Raw genomic sequence first — 23,805 nt, forward strand, 5'->3', positions numbered from 1 at the left:
GGCATGAAGGAAATAGTTTTACTTTCATTCCTGTGGTTGTGGACTTATTGAAGCTTACTGTTTCCACTGAAGAATTCCTTTTGCTTTATTCCATTTTGCTCCAGTAGAATTTTTTTTTTTTCTTTACTTAAAAACGAATGTCAGTGACAAATCTCGGAAAAAAATTGGGAAGGAGTTATACACGTTTGGAGAGACAACCTACGCTTTAACCCAAATGAGGCCTTCTCCTCTGTCCAACTCCCAGAAAATGAAGCCATAGAATAATTCTCTAAACACTCACGAGTTTTACGATGAGGCATGGAAACAGTACTTATAACTTTCAAAGGAAAGGAAGCCACTGTGCTAGCAGAATACTAGGCGGTAATTTTTCAAGGGAACAAATCTTGATACAAGATTCATATCCTATTTAAATGGATAGTAGAAGTTTACACATTTCTATTAATTAATCTTAACTATAAAATATCAATTTTAAGGCTCTTGAGAGTTTAATGTTCATATTTTTTACTAACTCTCGTTAAAATAGACTTGAAAACGTTTTCCCTTGACATGAAAAATATAAAGGCAAGGAATCCTGTTTATCTGCTATGGCAATAACATACGCATGTGTTCCTATTACTTCGGAAAACTACAAAATATTAAAAACTCTTAGAAAAGTCTACGTCACCTTATGAGGTAATTTTGTTTGTGTTTGTTTTATGAAAACGGTTCACTTCAAATTGGTAGAGAAAAACTTTTTCTTTACTGTAATCAACACTACCACTTCCTTACAATAACAAAAGGATGACCGAGAATTGTAAAAAATACTGTAAACTTGCCTGCCGTTCGTTACCTAATACACACTTCCATGAACAAAGCCTTACAAACCACTTAACGGCGTAGCTAGAGTGGGTTCTGGAGTGCGCGTGACTTTTAATTGGTAAGCATATGCCCACAACTTACGATAATCAGGTGGCGAGAACGATATCACGATATCTTGACGCTTTCGCCACATTAAGTACTACACGGCGTGAAGGTCGACATGGAAATCTGGTGAGTATTCTCTCTTAGACACAGAGTCATCTCCCCTCCTCACCCCCTCTCCCTTTGAAAAATCCTGGCCACGCCCCTGTTGTCACTACAGAAAAATATTACTGGTAAAAGATTGGTAATACAAAACGACTAGGGTACTACAAAGTTAGTGAAAAAAGAAGTGTTATTCATAAATCGCCAATCTCTCTTCATTGAATATTTGAATCATGTTATGGAACGTTGGTCCAATCTAGCCAAAATTTAACGTCGTACAATGCGACAAAGCTTTGATAGTAGTGTTCTTCCTGTTAGCTAGCTTAAATTATTCTAACTGTTTCTAAGATTTCAAATGCCTAAAGTAAAGGTGTAACATTTTGAACAGTATTTGAAATGTCATACTGTCTGAATGAGAGTCATAAACAGTGTTATGCTCCAACAAACTGTTCTAGTACTTCCAAAACTTCTGTGGCCAGTCTGAACGATTCCTGTACTTCCTGAGAATCTTGGAACACCTCCGCAGGCACTTTAGCTGGCTCGTGCTTGTTAGGATATCGAGTGCCTTCGAAATAGTTCGACAGCCTGGCTACTTGCGCTGTCACATCTGGAGCTCTAGGAAGTCGTGAAAGATCACGTGCCAATAGAACCAAGTCGTGAGAGTTCAGCTGCCAGTCTGCGACTCCTGATAGAGCGTAAAGAGCTGCTTTGAGAGATTTCTCCGCAATTTGATGACACTGAAAGCAGACAAGGTAGTAAAGTGGATCTCGGGAAGACAAGAGATGTTTTACTGAGCGCAGGTCTTCTTTGCTTTGACGCATCCATATCTTCGCTACGCGTGGATTGGGTGCCGTGTAGGTTCTTCTCGAGTGTGATGCGAAACCTGGAAATCGTGGGTTGCGGCGGCGGTAGTTCTCGTGGCTTGAGCGCTCTCGTCGAGCTCTTTCATTCCATTGCTTGAAGAAGTCCGTAAAATCTGGCGGTGGTGGTCTTGCACCGCCTTCTTTTGATAACCTGTCGACATCGTTTTGTATAAACTTCATTACTTCATTTGCAGTGTCTTGCATGTCCATGTTCTTGTCTGGATGCCATCGGAGGTATAGCCGCTTTATTGCTTTCTTTCTTTTATCTTCTGGAAACTTCCAAATTTCGGTAAGAGCTTTCTTCACCTCTTTCAGGGCGTGTTCCAACGTCTGAGGCTTCAGTGGCTCATTTGCATCTCGAGAGGGCCCAGCTGTCTCCGCCCCTGCTTGTCCAGTACTTTGCCCACTAGCTCCTACGTAAGGCACAACCTCCATCGATTTAGAAAGAGACTCTTTCTCGTCTACTTCCTCTTCCTCGCTCTTCCGCGGCCGTCTAAACTTGTACAAATCCAGAACATCGACCTCTTCCCTCTCAGGACCGATGTCTATGAGATATCTGCTAAGTAGGTTACTCTCTCCTTTTTGTTTTCTTTTTGTTCTGTCCTTTTTAACTTTGGCAGAAGTAGACGTTTTAACCTGGCGGACGATGTTTGCATAAATGTATTTTGGTTCCTCATCGGTCGAATCTTCTCTTTCATATGCAACAAACTCTCCTGGACGAAAATAGAAATCATTATACTGGTCTAGAAGCTCGTGAAACTCTTTGGGGACCTCAGAACCAAGAATTGGTTCCAAACTTGGTGTTTGGGTAGCTTCAGCATCATCCGACACTCCAGCATTATCCAGTGTGATAGAAATATCAGCCGGGGACGTACATTCAAGGATGGCAGCCAAGTGTAATAAGTTCTCTTCTTCGAGGAGGCAGCCGGTCAGACTGTATATTTCATGGCATATCTTTCTCCTCGTATCACTAGACTTCGCACCATGTTGGATGAAGATGTGCTTTTTACCGTTGTCCTGTCCCACAAAGCAACCTGAGTACGTTTGCCTCTGACTTTTAGGAATGACCGTGTTTGATTTATTATCGACTAACTCCGTGGATAAAGTTTCCATGCAACTGATGCTTAGTGCTTTTTGAAAACTGCGAACTTTGTTGCAGACCTCTTCTGTCAATTTAGCTTTGTCGTACTGAGACTTCAGTATTCGTACAATTCCATTTGCGAGATCTGGCGAATACAATATGTGACGAAAGTGATTTGTAGCCCCACATTTTCCTTCGACGTCGGCTCGGCAGTTCTTTCCTCTGCACTCGGCTTGTAGTTCTTCCCTCACCATGGATGCCAAGGATTTTGTCTTTAAGTGGTCTGGCAAAAGGTCGACAAGCTTACCAGGCTTTTCCATTGTTAAATTGTATTTTGTTAGGTCATCAAGAAACTCGAACATAGAATCTGACAGGCGATGTTTGAACTGAGGACAATCAAACAGGACCAATTCCGTGGATGGCCTGAGCTCTTGCTTGCTGTTTGGAAGATGGAGGGTGTTGACCTCAGCTAATGGGTTGCTTTCCCTTCTATCCTCTTTTCGACAAATTGTAGCGTGCAAGGTAGTAAATAGACCAAAGACAGCCTTTTTTACAACTCTTAATTCATTGGCGTGCATCTGTTTGTCTTGACAAGAGTTTCTGAGATTACTTAAAACTTGGGCAAACTGCGTAGGTGTTGCTTTCTCCATAGCTCCAAGGCGTTTGAACAAGTGTTCAAAGATTCCATATTCTTTAGGAACTTTGTACAGATAGGGCGGGTGTTCTTCATCAAGGTGAAACGCCAGCTGTTTGCCTCGGACGAAAACACGGCCACCTTCTACAAGAACGCAGGGAATATCGGAAAGCTGGTTGCAGATTGTATCACACATGGCTGAACACGGTTCATTAGAATCGGTGCCGTTACAACCACCAGTATCTGTAAGAAATCTATAAACTTCTGTCATGATTTGGCTCAGAAGTCGCCGTTGATGTTCTGGTTGCTCTCGATCGGCACGCCTTGAAAGAGTCTGCGAAAGGTTTCTAATATGACCGATGACTTGTTGCAGAGAAGGCTTCTGAAAAACTTGCAGGTTTTTTAGCAGTGGGATTCTGGGGTTTGGAATAGCCCAGTCAAAAAGAAGAGACGCAGTCGTCCATGCAAGTGCCTCTTGTGTGTGTGGAATTGAATGCTTGAAATGGCCAAATGGAGGAATTTCATCTCGATTAGGTACCAAATGCTGCCGGCAAAGGAGACTTAGGTCGCCACTTGCCTTTGGACACGCTATAAATTTAATCGTGGAGAGGTCGACAAGGAACTTTGCATCATGTAGAGTGTCGTCTGTTAAGAGGTGCTCAACAAGTGTCTTTGACTTCTTTTCCAATGAAGGATAACTTGAATTGCTCATCTGTATCGCTTGCGAAGCTACTTCATTGGCGAAGGTTTGGAATAGAGCTTTGCTGATTTTCTGCTTTAAGCCGATTTTGCGAAGGAGCTCCAACCACTTTGTAGTGTCAAACGGCTCTGGTGGCCTTGCTTCACATGGTAACATTACCGCGAAGACTTTTACGCCTGGATCGTGAAAATAAGAGGCAGTTTGTAACGTCCCGTTGGCGTCTGGAATAAATGCCAAGGTGCTGAGAGATTTAAGAATTCTTGCTTGTTGCTCTTCGTTGCAGTTCGGTGCTAGTAAAATTCGTCGGACGTATTCCAGGTGAAGCATTCGAGTTTTCTTTTGGAGAAGGGAAAACTTTGGGAAAATGAAGTTGATGTAACAGTCTGTATGTGTTTTATCACCGACACCTAGAAGATCCTTGTACAAGCGGCTCAACCTGGGTTCTGGCGCCAAAAATACACAGTTATATCCTGTCATCCAAACCTCCGACTCATCAGTTGGTAAACCCACCGGGATTTCGTAAACTGATTTAAAATTTTCAAGGCTCACAGATGCTCCATGAAAGGTCTTGAAAAACGGCAAGCGTTTCACAATGAAAGTAGATGTTTGGTCTTGCTTTAAAGTTGTTAAGTCATCTTGAAAGAATTGCAACATGCAGATTTTTTCGTGATCAAATAGAATATTGGAAATGTCGCCTTCCCTCATCAGGTGATCTAACACTTTCAGTGTATCTTGCGATGAGTTGGGGTAAGAGACGTAAGCCTTCAGTATATCTGATACATTCCGCCTTCCGTTACCGCTTATGAGATCGACATTAACTTCTGGACACTTCAGTTTCCTTAACAAAGCAGCAACATGTTCCTGGCCAGGTGACCATGAATCTGAACGGGTGAGGTCAAGAATTACTTTACCTTTGGAAAGTGGTGCTAACTTCCCGGACTTGGTTGGAAGGATGGGCCAATTTTGTAAGGGATCTAGAGAAAAGGTGTTCGGAGTCTTCAACTGGGTGTTGTGCAAGAACTCCCATAACCGCTGCATCCAGCTTTCAGACGGCTGTTCATTCAAATTCCATGGTATCAGATCACTTGTTTCACACCAAGGGGCATTTGCGGTACTTGGCAGAAGCGATGCTAATGCCATGATGTCAAATTTCCTGAGAACACTTTGATCGGGGGCGAAAATTCCTTCCTCGAACCGAAGTAAAGTAGTGACTAGTGTGTGGTGGATGAATTGAGAACACTGAGTTGGGACCAAATCGGCAAACAAGCTTAAAAATACTTGGCTGTCCGTGTTAAATCTCCTCAAAACGTTGTCTTCAGTCAGCAACAAAGGTGTTCCAAGCATTTCCCCTGGAAATCTTTTGGCTTCCATGCAGTAGCCGAGGAGGAGGAGAACACCCTTCACAGAACCAAGCGTTGTCTCTTCAACGGGACATGGTAAGTCACCGATGCTATTCGGGTTCTCCTTGAGAAACTGAATGACGAATTCAGGTGTGATCTCTCTTACATTTGTGTCTGCCTCTTTGAAGTTCCAGAAAAGCGTAGCGGAGGAATAAAGAAGCTTGAAACCAACCCTCAAAAGTATCTTCCCTAGAGCTATTTGGAACTCACTACCTTGAGTCAAATTGTTAAAGAAGCCTTGGGAAGGAGGAAGCCAAAAGCACCGTCTAACTTCTCTAAAATCGCTTTCATTGACTTGGACAACTGCGGCAGCTTGAGAAACTTGAGAGGCCTCCATTGTTTCATCTGACGTTTTTTTGATCAAGGGTAGCAACTTTGCATCTTCATTACAAATTGTTTTGAATACTGCCTCTCCCAGAACTTTCCACTGGCTTTGTACAGATTTTAAATTTGGAAAGAGATTATGATACCACTGCATTCCTTTGTGAAGATTGTATTCCGTGGAGAAGCAAGTGACATCTCTTTCTTTCGACCCTGGTAAATGTCCTCGTGCTACTAACATCACTGAGATGTAGGCCTGGGATAAAACCTTTGTTTTGATGAAATGGTTCCATTGGCTTCCGAATCCTTCTTCCTTTTCGTCCTGCCACAAATTCCGGCGTGCAGAATCTAAATAGAAATGACCATTTACATGAACCGGGAGCCCTGTGTTAACTGGCAATGGCAAAAAGCAGAAGGCCTTGTGCTCTGGCTTACTCTTCCCAGAAACCTTTGCTGCTATTCCTCCACGAGGTAAGAGACCATAGCTTCTACCATTGGGAGCTTCTTCACTTGTACTTGCCTGAAGACCAATGCACTGATGAATAAGCCATTTTTCCTGTCTCAATCCTTTTTCCTGCACAAGGAGAAGGTATGTAATTCCAAGCCAATCAATTTTGTTCGTCTCCAAATCCTTGGATGCCTTTATATGATTTGCAAGCCACAAGCGTTGTGCTTCATCGTGTTGTGTTAGTTGTGCCGACACCGAGTAAATTTCTTTCAGCTGGTCCCCTTTGATTTCAGACAGAGTTATGGTCTTAACGTAGTTCAAAAACAAAAGGATTTCTTTAGCTTCATACGCCAACAGGTTCATAAATGTCATCATTTCCGCGTAGGAAACACAATTTTGAGATATAGACGACGTGCTTCCTCTTCGGAGAGGAAAACGGAACATAGTTGCGGATTTCAAATCAAACATGTTTTCCAGATAGCATGGAAATACATCTCGGTAGTCGGATCGTTCTTCTTCACCAATTGGTCCGATGAGACGTCCAGGATTCTCCTTGCTTGCTCCAGGAGCGTAACGACAGTGCGGGTCAAGAATGCAAAGCGTGTCTTCATTCGAAATGAAGCTTGGACAGTCTGTTAAGTGGTAAACAGCGTTAAAGCCAATACCATACTGTCCTGTCTTTGAAGGATCGTCTGCTTTGCTTCCAATGCCCAATCTCTGTATCCCTTCCAAATCCTTTTCGGAAAACGGTCGGTTATTGTAAACGCACAGGGCAGGACCTTGCAGTTCCTTCCAGTTGTTACTTAAGAGCTGGTTTGTAGGATGGTTACGAGGGTCAACAATGAAGTGTATCTCGGTGGCTCCTGCATCATCAGCATTCTGAACAAGCTCCTTAAGGACTCCAACGTCGCATGGGTATGCTTTCAAAATGCCCTTTAAGCGGTCAGTGAGATCCTCTCGCTGTCCAAATTCACGTCCTATTGCACGAGATATTCTGTCTAGTTTCTTTGTTCGAATGTCGATTGCTCCAAGCCTGTGTGCAAGGTCAATCGACAGGTCCTTGTGAACATAGTCGATACCACTTTTAGCAACCACCCATGGCGCATCATTAATGGCTAATTTCTCAGCGGGCTGTAAAAACAGATTATGATCTGGCAAAGGAATCTTCCCTCTTTCCTTTTCAAATGATTTATCTGACGCTTCCGATATTTCTTCGAGTAAAGATTTTGAGACTTTGAACTCTTTCGTAGATAGGCGTTTTCCTCGTTTCTCCTCATCGAGCTCGTATAGTGCAGAAATGACTTCTTCGGTGGTGAAATGCTCTTTAACACCTGTCGCTTGAAATAGGCTTCGATACTTGGAGGCAAGATTCTGCGGCACTTCGTTCAGATAAGGTTCACCAAATCGTTTCCACGTAAATGCCAGCCGAGAGGCCGACAGACAGTTTCCATGAACCAGTATCCACTCCTTTTCTTGCAAAGCACATATAATTCGCTTGCCATCTGGTTCCAAAATAAGTTCTTGAAAGTACTCGTATAGGCAAGGGAAGACTTCTTCCAAACTTTCAATCGCATCGGGCGATTGGACTATTGCTTGAACTGTATGCTCCAGCTGCTCAAGAACCTCTTGAGCCGATGGTTTACGGGAGCTGAACCCAAAAAGATCGCGTGTTTTTTCGCTTAACTTACCGCAGCCACAACTCTCACTTTCATCAAGGATTGGCCGAGAGGACCCTGCGACAAACTTATACCTTTCGTCGTACATTTCTTTTGCTGGAAGCATAACACTGTTCCAATTGCCAGTACCTCTCCATGGCATAACATAGTTTGCTGGCTTAGCAAGAGTGGGAAACATACTGGTTGCCATTAACTCCTCCCTGATCAATTCTGAAGGGGGGTCCATTTTCTGGAGATGGACATTGATATAATCTATAAGAAGGGCTGATCTCTTCTTAGCATCTTGTTCGGCTCTTTTACAGAGCACTGACACAGAGTTACCTCGCTCAATCAGGGTTTCCCAGTCAAGAATATCTGATAACATTCCCAAGTTTTGAAGCATGAAGAGACGTTCCCTAGTTAGATAACATGACCCAACAGGGAATTTCCTATCTTCTGCTGAGAACAGAGTTGCAACCACTCCTTTTGGGGATACAAGTTCCTTGGGAGAAGCTAAGTCCCCCGTATCAGGCCCACAAGGAATACAACGATTGTTTGTAAGCAAAGATTCATATATATTGAGAAGGTGATTGCACTGATTGCTAGCATTTCCCTGAAGGCATTCATCTATGAGGTGACACACAATGGGATCGCGTAGCTCTTTAGGTATCATCGTGATATTCGGGAAAAAAACTTCTTGGAGAAACTTTTCTTGTGTCATTGTACGTTTATCGATAACATCCATACATCCAGCCTGCCAGAATCCTTTCCTTGCAAAGTCAGGAAGTTGCACTATTTTGTAATCAAACTTTTCAAGGACTATCTCACTATTCACAAGCTCGCGTAACTTGAGGTCTTGATAAATGCATTGAGTCACTGGGAGCCATTTCCCTCCTGTGCATACTAAGGGTAGGTCACAGCTTGCGATTCTACGATAAAAGCTTCTTATGAGAGGTTCCCATGCAAATGATTGAAGTTTGTCTGGGTTTGGCCAGAGCGAGAAAACATCGTAAGACGAGATTTTTCCTTGTGTTTTCATGACAATCATATCATCCAAGAGATGAACATAGGCCTGAGTCAGTGCATCCTCCATGAGGCTTTGATTCCACCGCACTTCTATAGGTTCAGGACCAACATCGGTAGTTGTACTATCCCAGATTCCTCGACGGTTTGACGTGACTGAAAAGTAGCCATTGACATGTACTGGAAGCCCTGTTGGAATGCCTAGGGGAAGGACACAAAATACTTCTCCAGGCACTGCCTCTCCTTTTTCCAAGCCATCGCCTTTGGTAGACATTTTTGCTGCAACTCCTGAGGCAGATAAGAATCCCTTCTTCTTACCCTCCTCACTTGTTGCAAGTCGGAAGGAATTTTCAATACCGAGACAGGATGTCACAAGCCAGGATTGGGTTTCTTGATGCTTCTGCCCATTCTTATGACAGATGGTGGAACACACAGAGATGAGCTCCGTTAGTTTGGGAGATGGATATCTGTCAACAGGTTTGAACTCACTAGTGGACTGTTTTGTCCATGCTACGCATGACTTAAGGAAGGTACTTTCCGTTACATAATTCTTAAATGGTATACATTCTGTTTGAGGTTTTATGCAGATTTCAAACAAGAGCTGTGAGTCTTTAGAATTAGTCGCATTTTCATATACTTCAAAGAATGACACCTTTTTAACGTTCTGTGAGAACAATAGAAGGGTAGGCGATGATTCTTGGAAAGAAAACATAAAGGACCGTATTTCCTGCTTAGTGAAGATTTTATCACTAATTTTCCCTCGCTTAGTTCGGAATGGAAATCTGAAAAGAGTTCCCTGAAAGTAGAACTTGTCATGATCACTGGGTGGAGCAGTTTCACAGCCAAAAAGCCCATTATAAGGCGCAAACTGGTCAGGAAAACAGGTTAAACTGTTCTGATTTACCGCCAGATCTATCTTTATTCCAGGCTTTGAGGCATCTTTTATGTGGAGTCCAAGGTGTGTTGTTTCTGGATCAAAAAACACAGCATAACTTCTGGTAATAAAATTTGGAACATCAGTGAAGTGGTAAACTGAGCTGAAACCAAGACCAAAGCGACCAATCTTTTCAAGATCTTCCTCTTTGGTAGCACCTGCTAGTCTCGAGATGTTCTTCAGATCATCATCTGTAAAGGTTGCATTGTTGTATGCTAACAGGGCGGGACCTTGACATTCTTCCATGCCAGGTGACAAAAGCCTCTGGTTTGGGTGATTGCGCCAGTCAAGAATGAACTGAACTTCTGTAGCACCAGCATCATCTCCATTCTGCAGTAATTCCTTAAAAACACCAACCCCTGCTTTGTACTCGTTCAGAATATTCTTCAGCCTCGTGGTAATTGGCTCATATGGACCTGTTTGCTCGATACCTAACGCCTCCGCAGAAGTGACACGGGTGCTGATGGGTGGGACACCCAGAAGGGTAGCGGTTGTGGAAGATATAGACTCGTGGATCATCGGAAATTCACTCTCGATAAGAAGTTCAGATCCTCCCTTTCTCAACCAATCCGCGTCACAAAAGGTGCACTCCGAACATGGAACCAACTTTAAGGTATTATCCCTGGTGTGAATCGGCACCAGAAGACTTTCTCGAAGTTCTGGATCGAGTTGCTTTCCATCTCTAATTATCCAGTGAAGAATTTCATGTGACAGTTTTCGATCGTCTTCTACATCTTTAAGGTATTCACTTCTAGTGTCATGTTTATCCTTTATCATTATCAAGAGATGCAACAAATCGGAATCTTGAAATGTGTCACGAACACCGCACTGCCGGAAAAAATGACTGAGGTGTCGAAATTCAGGTGGAACTATATGAAGGTAAGGCTTCAAGTCGATTCCGCAGCAAGATGTGAATGCTATCTTAGACGGTGAGGTAAATCCATTGCCATGCCAAATCCATTCTGGAAAATTGTTCTCCTGACTTACAGCGAGGAGAAAGTTAGCTTTGGTTGATGCTTCTTCATAGATCTGCTTTACCATCGCTTGAAAATGATACAGAACACTTTCATTTCCGTCATTTAATTGTACAGAACAAGCAGCACGCAACTGCTCTAAAAGGTGGTGGACAGGTGGTGATTTGTTCCAATCAAAAACATCCTCTAATGCTTTGGAACAAGGTTTAGGGACTATTGGCGCTAACACCCCCACAAGAGTAGCTTTCGATTGGCTGAACATTTCAGATGGTTTGTAGAAATTCTTTGTTCCTAAAAACCAAGGCATCGCACTTGGATAGGTGGACGGACGACTTTGCTTTCTTGGGACCCATCTCTCGTTCATTAGGGCTCGACCCAAGGACTTGTCAGGTGGGTTTTTGTCAAGGAACTCTAAGAGGGCTAATGCTCTACGAGATCCCACGTCGCTGTGGACACTATCTACTGTTTTAGCAACCTGTAGAATGTCCTCTTTATTTGGAATACTCCTCATTCCAAGTTGCCGAAGAAGTGGAAGGATTTCGTCTTTCACAAAATCTCCATTTGGAAATTTGTCGTTTTCATTCTCAAAAAGTTGTTCCAAAATGGGTTGGTGTGGATCTAAAACGCGAAAAGGAGTAACTAGCTTGTTGGTCCTGGTGATGACAAAGGGTAGTTGTTGAAGAGATGCATGAAATGAGCTGTCTTCTTCGCAAAAAATGGAGTACTGGCTGAGTATCCAGCTCATCAGAGTAGAGATCTGTTGGTGACTATAGAAATTGCTCTGTATACCAGTAAAGACAATGTTCTTTAGGAAGGTTGTTTTTGTCATCGGTGAGATTCCGAGTCTTTGAATTAAGGTATAAGAATCGCTATCTCTCAAGGCAACAACTGAGGAAGCTCTTGGTATTGGCAAAGATCGTGGAACTTCGAAGCCATATGGTGAAACCTCATGAACTTGAAATCCATTTCTAATGGAAATGAAGGCGTTTCCATCTGCTGCATCGAAAATAGGAAGGTTGTACAAGAGGCTTTTTTCATCATCATTGAAGTACGCAGAAGAGAGGAAACTTCGTAGCGCACGTTTTTCATCTGGTGAACAAAGAGGAATAGCTGATGCACATCTGCTTTGACCTAACGTGCAAAAGATCTTTAGGACGCCACGGGGATCAGGTGTGGCAACGTATTTATGTAGGGTGTTGTGATAAATGTACCACGGGAGATTTTCCAGAACAATGCAGCCAATTTTGCCTAGCAAAGACGCGATAAGCGGTGGTAAAGAAATACTCTGGTGCTGATGTCTTAGAATGACCACGCTTGATAAACTCAGCTTCACTAAGCTTTGGTTTCCAGCACATGTGTGGGGGATGAGTGGAAGGTTTTCGAGCAAGGAGAGATCAGTGGGGAACATTCTCTTAATCCAAATCCATACTGACTCCAACCAGTGCTCCGGTGGATGCCCCTTTTTTCCTGGATACCAAGGTACTGTATGATTTCCTCCGCACCATTCCGGTGGAAGCATCTCTCTCAGGACTTTGACTGCAATGGCTTCGTTTAACCTGACGAGTTGCACTGGTTGGATTGTGTGGAGACTATTAGCGTCAGAGGCAAGCTTCGACAAATATGTAATGCCTGGAGTTTGAACTTTGTCGTCGAGGAACTTATTGTCCATGTTGTGGAAAATGGAACGGGGAGTACTCGTTGAAGAAACATACACAGCAGCGTCTGGTTCGCGGTTGTACTGGAGTGAGCGGAAATCAACAAAACCTCCATTTGCGAGGGGCAGGAGGGGAACACCATGCATGTCGTTTAGGTTCTTGTCCTGTAGAACAAATTCAAGTAGTAAAAGCATCTTCTTCTTTGGTACATCTTTCAAAATCCCCTTCCTCTTCTCTTTCAGCAGTGCTCTTAAGAATGTGGGGGTGATGCTCTTCGTAGGTACTGGCCCGTAATTATCAATGGCAATCATGACATGGTTCGGGACGATTGCAACAGCCTCATTTGCGTGCGTCAATGTTTCTAGAACTACTTCTCTCGTTTCATTGGTTGCATTCTGAAATTGGCTTTTTATTCTGTCCAGGTAGGCGTCACTAAGGTTTTTCCACTGACCATGATTTGCAGTGGTCCAGAGGACGTTTTCTTTGAGTAAAATCGAGAACATGGGCTTCAGCATACACCTCCAGTGTTTCTCAACTTCCTGAATGTTTGGCCAGGACTTGTATACCAAATCTGCTCCAAACGAAGAGTCACATGATTCCTGAAGACGGAGCAACAAGTTGGCATAGGCCGTACTTGCAACATGCTCCACCAGCAACACATTCCATTCTGCTGTTGGATCATCCTGACAGTCAGGGCCTGGCCATTTAAGACCACGTCGATTGTCTGTGAGGCCAAAGTAGCCATGCACGTGAACTGGCAAACCAGTCTTGGAGTCAGCGTCTGGTGGAAGTGGTAAAAAGCAGAATATTCGTCCAGTGCTAGATGAGGGAACTAGACATTTGGCTGCATTCACTGGTGTGGCACAACCTACCCAAGGTAGGTGACCCAACTCCAAGGACAATGTTTTGAGTGTTGGATTTCGAGCATCAACTTGGTGGTAAACAAGCCATCTATTTTCCACCGCTCTTTCTCCTTCAGTCACTTCAACGACATGCAAATCTAGAGAAAGATTTACGTTTTCAACTAACTCATTGCTCAGCCTTATCAAATCACTCAAAAACTTTCTCTTCTTCCCACGAACTTCTTGCCGACAGCTGTCACTCAATCGCACTGTAAAGACATGTTTCTGAAAGTCTCTCTCATCAGTTTCAAATAGAGCAATTTCTTCAATGTTCTTCAAGAAGAGCAGGATGACAGGAGCTTCTTCTTTAAGGGCTTGAAATAATTTGCCAACTTTTTCCTTACTATAAACCTTTTTGGATAAATCTGATGGTGCACTTCGTAACGGAAAACGAAATAGAGTTCCATTGTAAAATTGAGTCGAAATTTTGCAGCCCAAGACATTCTCGAACGGCTTGAACTGGTCTTCGTGAATTTCAAGCAGTTCATCCTCCAGGGAAAATCGCCGTCCCGTTTCACCTCTACCGAAGTGTGTTTCGTGAGGGTCAAGAAATACAATAGAATCCCCACTCACGATGCTGGGAAGATCTAAATAATATAATATAAAGTTACCCATTTAAGTACGTAAAATTGTCTTTTTGTTAAGTGCGAGTACCATTCAGTTTTAACATGTGCATTTTAAGGATGCCGTGCTTGTTGTGGCTGCAGTGCAAAGTTGAACGTATGATTTCAAAGCATAACATGCTATAGTTTTATTTTTTTTTTTCTCCTCACATGGAAAAATTTATCGGCAAGAATTTCCGTTTTTGAGTCTTCAACATCGCAATGACTTTTTATTACACTTAGAGAAACTTACCAGTTATATGATAAACAGAATTAAAGCCAATTCCAAATCGACCAACTTTTAAAGGGTCATCCTTCTTACTGCTATCCATCAGTCTCTGCAAGTTTTCCCAGTCAGTTTCCTTGAACAGAGCATTGTTCTGAGCATATAAAGCAGGGCCCTGGAACTGAGCTAGAGTGGGTTCGACAAGCGAGTTCTCTCCAAAAAAGCCTTGACGTGAGTCAAGTAGAAAGGACACTTTTGTGGCGTTTGCATCATCTGCATTCTGAATAATTTCCTGAAAAAAGTCAACATGACCCAGTTATCCAAAAACGACAGAGTAGACAATAAGGACATTTATTATTTCACCATTACCTCATTTTACCATATTAGGGCATTGGGACGCACAAAATATGCCAGAATGTATTACACTAGATAACAGAGCAATAACATGGTCAGAAAGCAGAGAAACAAAATAGCCGCATGGAACGATCCAAAGTTTGATTTATCCGTTTTATAGGCTAAGATTTTTTAAACAAGAAGCATTTTAAGCGCATCGGAGTTTTTGTTGGCCATAATAACACTTCAATGGCCTCGTTTCTGTAATGTTTGCTTTTCGCCTAATGCGATTGACATGATGCTGAGAGGAGGCCCTAGAAAGTGTTTCGAAAATTCATTGTAAGAAAACATTAAGTACATTTCCAGCCCATGCATAGTTTTGCCCATGCACGCATAGTCTCCCTCGCAGCCGTTTTTTTGGATGTCACGCAACGCTCCCCCAAAAGAACGGCTGCTGACAACCGAACTGCATTCCTTTCTCATTGTCCTTGCGGTTTGGTCGCGGTCTATTGAACAGACCAATCACATACCAGAAAATCTGAATGACGTAAGGTTTCACGCGAAAATGTGGATGTGGCAGATGATCTAGCTATCATGTCGGGAGAAACGCTGAAGAAATTTGTCGACGAGAGCTCGAAATGTTTCACATGTTCATCGTTGTGCCCTGGTAAAGATAGAGTATATGTTTTAGGGAAAACTTCTCACAATTTGGTTCAAATTATAGAATCTACGCTTAACATATACGTCAACTGCTACGCCAACGACATGAACGCCAGATTGTTTGAGCGGTTGTTAAAGTTTCAGTGAGCAACTGAGAAAGTAGAAGAAGCTAAAAACTGAACTGAAACTCTTTATTCGCACTATTTCAAGAGGTTACTACAGATTATAAAAGTCAGAATATATAAGAAACAGTAAATTACATCAGTAATCAAAAGGAAATACAAGACGTCTTTCAATCTAGGCCAAGGGCTAAACGCTTGCTTCGACCTACAGATGGAGATCAGGAGGAAAAAAGCGCGTGCTTGCCGTCAACAAACCGGGCGAAGCTTCGAGAATACTGCAATTTAGGTCGGCCAACGTCTCCTACACTACTTGTACTTCTTCATTTGCCAGTCCGCTGCTAGCTGGAGCGAACTCGATTAGTTATGTTCGTGGCTTCTTATCACCGGTACAGGAAATCGGCCCGTATTATCGAGTGTTTCCGCACGTTGGTACAACGCAACAACAATGACAATAATATGACCACTTTCATCGGTAACATGGTCAAACACGAGCGGGAATGCTTCATATATTAACGATTTCCCGGATCCTGTAGGCAACTTAACAAAAACATCTTTCTCGTCTAAAACGTTTTTAATTGCAAGCTTCTGGTGAGCATTAAGCTCGAAAATTTTGAACTTTGACGACGCTTTGCGAAAAGCTCCTTCAAGCACCGCCATATGTCTGGTGTTTTCCACATGAGGATCGCGATAGAAAACGATATCAGATTGGACGAGTCTCAAAAGGTGAGTCTGGCGCGAAAAGGTTCCTGAAAATGGAGCCCGAGCTGTGATTGGCCAATTTGGAGAAAGTAATGTAGTTCGTTTGTCAGCAGCCATTCTTTTGGGGGAGCGTTGCGTGATATCCAAAAAAAACGGCTGCGAGGGAGACTAATGCACGCATCCATGAGAATGAATTAAATGGCGAAACAGTTCTTGGACATGTTCCCAAGCTTATGGCCCTATGGCTTACAAAATTTCTCAAGAGGCCAACAAACAAAGGAAGAGCTGTTGGGAAAGGCAAACACGTAAACAGAGGGGCCGGCTATGGTTTAGAAATTCCATGCAAGTACTGCTTCACAGGAGACGAGTTTTCAATTCAATGGTTAAAATCAAAACTTGAGGAGCAAGGATTTTTGTAGATTTCCAGTACAGTAGTAATAAAGTATTCCTGTACAGATTTTGGTTGTAACAAAAGAGTGGTTCAGCTCTATCTATTATTAGCTATTGTTACGTTTGTATAGCGCCGGATGTGAAAAGTTTGCACGTGTATGTGGCTTGTAACTTGTTATAGTGGAGATTAAATTGCAGTTCTTGTTTTCTTGTTGTTATCAGTTATCACCTTATATCATCTGTCGCCATTTCGCTTGGAAAGATAAGGCAGGGGTCGCACTCTGGCCTTATTTTTTTTATGTCGCGTCATAAGTTGTCCTACAAATATGTCGCGACATTTACACCACGGGAGTCATGGAGGTCGCACTTGTGCGACATAAATGATATTTGAAACCAGACTGTCAACTCTTAATATTTCACGCGTGAAAAGAGCACCAAATAAAACTTTGTAGACATAAAGCTGGTGCTAGTTTTATTAGCGACATTTCTTCATTCTCTGTTTAATTTGTTCAATGTACAAAACCTTATTGATTTGTACGTATTGGGCAACGGATGCGAAAAAATGGGAAAATATCTGCGAGCCTAAGGGTGAAAACAAGCCATACCCATACTGAAAATAATCAGGTGAATAGTGCAAATTTGTAAATTGGCATGGGTTGAAATTCGCAATAGGGACCACATAAAGCGTGTGTCGAGAAAACCTGTGACTAAAATATTGAACCGATGGCTAGCTGTGCACACGCGTTGTCTTTGCAGAATTGCGAAAATCCAAATTTTTGCTAGTATTTCAGATTTGATCGACGTTGCGACAGAAGAAAAACAAAAATTGTTATTTTAAGGCGATAAGACGAGATATGGCCTGCCTCGAGGCAGGACATCGGCTTTTTTGATCTTTAGGTCCTTCGGACATAGTTATGTCTGGTTGCGACAAAAGGGGAGTTTGACTAATGGTCGTGGGTCGTGGGTCGCGGGTACAAGTCGTGGGTCGTGGGTGTGGGTGTGGGTGTGGGTAAAAGTCGTGGGTGTGGTTAATACTTACTAATGAAAATAACCATTTAAAATATTAAATATAATAATACATAAATTTTATACAACCCTGTCATTCATTAATTTAACTGTTCTTTCTTCTAGTTATTTTATTTTGTTTATTCAATTAACCCTACTTTACGTCTATTTTTATCTGTTATCTCACTGTCAATGAAATTAGTTTCAGTTTTGCGACGCATTCCGAGATCTCGTTTGATAACAAAGGGAAGAGAGATAAATCTTGTAATTACACGGTGTATACACGTTTTTCGAGCTGTGCGGTCTGCGGTCTGCGTTCTGCGTTTTCGAGGTCTGTGTTAACGAGACACCTGAGTTGCTTTGTACGATTGTACCAAAAATGATTTCATATAGTAGAAGTACTATAACGTTAAAATTGCGACAGCGCTCGTGAATTCTATATTTGCGGCTAAAGTCAGGGGCCAAGGAACAGAAATTCCGAGATCTCGTCTGACAACATCAATGACAAAAGAATGATAGATAAATCTGGTAATTACACACTGTATACACAAAGGAAAACTGATTGTGCACAAGAATAAAGGCTGATAGTTTCGAAAGAAACTGTTTGGGGCTGCGTCGGTGGGAGTAACGAAATAATTTGGATATATCAACAAAGTTGAAATGGTAAATTGGCCACCGTAATGATTACAAAAGCTGACGTTTCGAGCGTTAGCCCTTCGTCGGAACGATTCGCTCCGACGAAGGGCTAACGCTCGAAACGTCAGCTTTTGTAATCATTACGGTGGCCAATTTACCATTTCAACTTTGTTGATATATCCAAATGATTGTGCACAAGTCGACTGACTCAAAAGGCACACCCATAACCTCTGCCAGACTGGTAACTCGACAGTGGAGGATCGTAAACGCGATATCAGCTGTTGTCACACTACAGGGTTTTGTCCTAGGGAAACTCAAATTTGCAAGTGTGACCGATTTTTCCCAAAGTAAATTACCTCCGGAAAGTTTTATCGTCTGGGGCTTGAAAACCGCAAGAGAATAAAAGAATGTCTTGTGGATTTCCCTTGACAACAACCCTAAAAAGCAGAAAAAGGGAAAAATCAAATCCCAGAGTAGCCGACCAATGGACGCTCGTCGGCGATCGCGCTGGTGACAGATCCGGAATTATCGTGTTGTGAAACTAATTTAATGTAATTACAAGATTTATCTCTCTTCCCGTCGCGAAACTGAAATTAAATTCATTGACAGTGAGATAACAGATAGAAATAGATGTAAAGTAGGGTAAATTGACTAAACAAAATAAAATAACTAGAAGAAAGAACAGTTAAATTAATGAATGACAGGGTTGTATAAAATTTATGTATTATTATATTTAATATTTTAAATGGTTATTTTTATTATTAAGTATTAACCACACCCACGACTCTTACCCACACCCACACCCACACCCACGACCCACGACTTGTACCCACGACCCTCGACCCACGACCATTAGTCAAACTCACAAAAGGGTCGCACTTGTCGCAAGCACGCGATGACAGATTTTATGTCCAATGTAAACACCAAAAGCGTAAGTGCGACCCCTGCCAATGCTGGCCTCTTAATGGAGGTATAAAACTATGTAAATAGTACACTTGCGACAGCAAAAAGGTGGCCGCGGCCACTTAATAGAGGTGGCCGTTGAAAAGAGGTATCAAATAGAGCAGTTAACTGACAAATAAATCGGGACTTTAGAAAGTGGCCGCACAATGGAGGGTGGCCGCTTAATAGGTGGCCGCTTAATAGAGGTCGGACTGTACTTGAAACTGAAAGAATTGTGGAATAATACCTCTCATAATAGATGGTTTAACGTATATTACAAGTGGATATTTTGCTCATTACATCTTCGGGGCTAGGAAAACTTTGGCACTTATTACAAATAAGTTGTATTCATTAACACTGGGGCATGTGAGATACAATGAATATATGAAGTTCATATATTTAAACTTCATATATTCATTGTATTTCATTTATCACTTTCACGGGTTTATTACGAATCAACTTAAAGGCCTGCTCCCAGTTGGTTCGTTAGCTCAATTGGTAGAGCGCTGCACCAGTATCGCAGAGGTCAGTGGTTCGAGTCCCGTACAGGCCTGAATTTTTTCAGGTCTGATTTTCGCTACTGCATAAATAGCGCCATCTACTGAGATGATCGTGCATCATACGTACTGGGGTATGTATTGCTTTGTTTTTGAGACCCCAGTTTTGTTTTATTTAACTAATGGATTGAGAGAGAAACAAAAACCAATCCCTTTCTAAACTGAGTGATCTTCAAAGGATTTGGGAAAGATGTTTTGTAGATGTTATGTAAGAGTAACGAAGGTACATGATGCAAGTTGCTATTCCAAAGTAATGAATTCATGACCAAAGTATTATTGTTGAGTCAACAGCAAGGAGAGTTTATGCAATTCTAAGATTTAGGCGATCACAGACAATTGACCGTTTAATTCTCCTTACACGGAAAATAAATTGCTCTCGGTTACGATTCACATAAAAAATTTCGGTTACTCTTGATAAATTAATTATGTTGTGAATTCAATCGACCATTTCTCCGGAAAACCATTCTTTCTCCTCACACTGTACACGATAATTTTGAACACTCCACTACTGCTAATGTTTTCCCAGTCCAGGATTACCATATATTTTTTAATCGTTCCCTTTTAAACCGGGTTGACTTTATAAGTTCCTACTGATCTGCTGCAATGCAGAGACAAACATCATCTTTCATACCTTTAAGATTTGTCCTCCATCAGGGTATCTTTCCAAGATACTTTTCAAAAGGTGGGTCAGCGGAAGTCTCCTCTGGCCATAGGACCTCCCTTTTACTACTCAGAAACAAAATCGTTGCAAGGATTAGCAAAACGAAACTAATCAGTGTAAGCGTAACAACTTATAAACATAACATTACCTCTCGAACGAGCCAAATAGTAAATTTTATTCTTGAATCATCTCTTTTTTTTTCCTTTTAGGATCTCTATGAAAATTCTTAACAAGATGTGCATGGTTTGCACTCACCATAGTGACTACGTATACCATAAGGCTCTGGTTATATTACCAATCTGTTGGAGAGTTTACATTCTGACAACATTCCGAACTTAGGCGACCTCTCAAGATCATGAGTTTTCCAAATTTATAACATTGGCATGCATAGAGTTCTTTTTTTGGATGGGTGGGTTGAGGTGCGACACAATGCAACTGTTATTTTAAAAAAGCATTAATTTAATGCCAGTTATGTTTTGCGACCAGCAGTGAAGAACACAGCAAGGAATTATAGTTTGTAACTGACACTTAAAATATTATCATTGTTCAAAACGAACTCCTTCTATAAACCCTTTCACTCTCAGGAGTGATTAACATGTAACTTCACCCCCCCCCCCCCCCGCCTATAATATCCAAACAGAAGCCAGCAAACAGGTGATGGGAAGAATCAAACTTATCAGTTAGAAGTTGTTATCTTGATCTAACAACAGATTCTCTGAGCTTATTTACAAGGGAAATGTGTCGCGGGTGGATGAGAGATTTAACCATCACATCTTGGGAGTCCAAGCATTGACTGCATAAGGGTTTTTCTAAAAACCCATGCCAACATTTTTCTTCTATTACATTTGTCAATAACAAGTTTTGATTTGAGTTTTCGAATTACCTTTCCCTTTCTCTAACTTCGCAACCTCTATCTTCTTTTTCCTTTTTTCCAAATGTGGTTGATCCTCAGAACTGATTAAGGGTGACTGAGAGCTTAAATCATCTTAAATAAAAAGTACGAGAAAACACATTCGTGTTAACATTCACTTCAAACTACATTTTCAGTGAACAGTCCAAATCTTGGATAACCAGACTAACGAGGATCGGCTTGAAAAGTCCAGATAATAGAGAGTCCGGAAAATCAATAACATGAATATTCGTGAGCCAAAAATAAAATCGAATAAGTTAAAAGAAGTTACATATCCTTATCATCAAGATTTAAAGTACAGTCTCATTTAAATCGGGGAAGGCTAAGCAATTGAGACAAGTAACTATGTAAATGTATCAGAAAATACTGTTTAAACTCAAGATGTTATTCATGAAGAACATTTAAAAGCAAAGAAACTTATATTTAAAATGGCAGTCAACGCAGAAGGTAATTACAGCTTGCTGATCATTTCAACCTCCGCCAAAAGAGCAACCATATGGCATAAACAAAGAGATGATAGCAACGAGGTCCTCAACAAGGACGTGAACCATTTCTCTAGGTAGATGACCTCACAGTTCTTTGTAATTGTTATTCTTAGTGTGCGTCAATGTTGGGTTGATTCCACTGCAACATTTTGCAGCACCCTAATGCCATAACATGTGTAGCCACGAGAGTTATTTTTTATCAGTTCTGTCGTTCGTCTTTGTTAATTGTAATTAGCGTAAGTAGTTCTCGTCTCGATAGTTCAGTTCTGTATTTATTAGTTTGTATTTTTTCGTGCTTTCAAAATGTAAATTAAGTTTGTCAGCGTTGTTTCATGTAATCGCCTATTGTTTTAGCCTTTATCCGCTATATAACATCGTAGTTGTAATTTTTATTCAGTCGTTGTTATTCCGGAGTGCCGTACAGATCTTGTAAGTAGTTACGCCTTCGTTTGTATTTTCCTGTGTTTTTTCGTATTCCTTTCGTTGTATTTTAGTTTCGTTGGGTTTAAGTTCGCATAGTTAATTCTGTATTTTTTTTTGTGTGTTATGTACAAGTGAATCGTCGAGATTAAAAAAGATACGCATTTCAAACTGTGACGGAGTTGCAGTTACAACATGATTGACACGAGAGACCTCACCCTGACACTCTGGTTGTTGCAAACATACTTCTATGCTGTGATATGATTGGTGTGAGATGCATGCCCTACTGCGGCAATCTGATTGGTGTAAGATGTATACCCTAATGCAGTGATCTGTTTAGTGCAAGATACATAGCCTAATCCAGCGATCTGATTGGTGTGAGATACATACTGTAATATTTTTCATGACAGCAGTAAACAACACAGGAAGAGATGACAGTTATTCAGTGACTCTTCACAAATTATCATTGTTCAAAACAAATTCCTTAGATTAACCCTCTAACTTCCAGACATCATCAGCATTTAACTTCTCCCTATAATATCCATGCATTATCCAGCAAATAGGTAATGAGAATAGTCAATGTTATCAAGTAGTTTCCATCTTTATCAAACACAAAATTCTCGTAACTAATTTACATGGAAATGTGTTGCAGCTGGATGGGAGATTAAACAATCAGATCTAAGGGAGATAAAGGTTGACTGTGCAAGGGTTTCTGTAAAAACCCATGCTAAAATTTGTTTTATTACATTTGTCAAGAGGTTTTATTTTGAGTTTTTGAGTTACCTTTACTTTTCTCTGACTCCCCAACCTCTACCTTCTGTCTCCTTTTTTCCAAATGTGGTTGATCTTCAGAACTGATGAAAAGTGACTGAGAGCTTAAAGCATCTTGAGTTAAAAAAGGAAAAGAAAACACATTTGTGTTTACCATTCATTTTCAGCTTACAGTTGAAACCTTGAATATCCAGACTCATAAGGAATAGCTTGAAAAATCCAGAAAATTGAGGTCCAGATAATCAATGATATGAATATTAAGGAAGGCAAATCTGGATGATCAAAAAATTCTGGATAATCAAGATTCAGATAATCAAGGTTTGACTGTATTGCAGAGATCTAATTATTCTAAAGATACACCATATTCATAAATCTTTTGTTCATAATCCCTCCACTAAAATCAAGGCTGACTAAAACTACTTGATTCCATTTTAATTTTGAGTTACCCTTTTTTAACTCTCAACCTTTTGGTGTGTCTTACAACCAAGTATTTTCATGTAATTTTCAGTTTGTGAACTTGGCTTGACTAAGTTGTTAAGTTTGGGGTGCATCTTATAACCAAGTACATCCTATAACTGAGAAACTACAGTAATACAAATAAAATAAAACAAACTCACAGAAAATGAGCACTTTTTAAGCAATGATGGCAGGTTGGTGCCACCAGTTTTATTTTTAAATAACAAACAAATGGACAAACAAAACAAATTAATAAATGAAGAGAATTGAACCAACTCATAGTGAAACTATAAACTGAGGCAGACCAATATCTAAAGTCAACAAATCACCTCTAGCAT

The 23,805-nt window shown here is 41.2% G+C and overlaps 1 protein-coding gene across 3 annotated transcripts in view; it reads right to left on the bottom strand.

Annotated features, from left to right (window-relative positions):
• Nucleotides 1-462: 462 nt before the first annotated feature.
• LOC111329073 (sacsin-like) overlaps nucleotides 463-23,805 on the bottom strand; it is a 29,429-nt gene continuing 6,086 nt past the window's right edge. For 2 of the 3 annotated variants that reach the window (XM_088763495.1, XM_022933676.2), the window contains 5 exons: nucleotides 23,024-23,125; nucleotides 21,309-21,410; nucleotides 20,396-20,493; nucleotides 14,448-14,712; nucleotides 463-14,179 (listed from right to left, as the gene is read on the bottom strand). In XM_088763495.1, the coding sequence (XP_088619621.1) occupies nucleotides 1,434-14,179; nucleotides 14,448-14,712; nucleotides 20,396-20,493; nucleotides 21,309-21,410; nucleotides 23,024-23,125 (13,313 nt within the window). In that variant the 3' untranslated portion in view covers nucleotides 463-1,433. The remainder of the gene's footprint in view (nucleotides 14,180-14,447; nucleotides 14,713-20,395; nucleotides 20,494-21,308; nucleotides 21,411-23,023; nucleotides 23,126-23,805) is intronic. The other variant, XM_088763496.1, reaches the window with a different exon arrangement.

This window comes from Stylophora pistillata, chromosome 6, assembly GCF_964205215.1.
Source record: "Stylophora pistillata chromosome 6, jaStyPist1.2, whole genome shotgun sequence".
Classification (NCBI taxonomy): Eukaryota; Metazoa; Cnidaria; class Anthozoa; order Scleractinia; family Pocilloporidae; genus Stylophora; species Stylophora pistillata.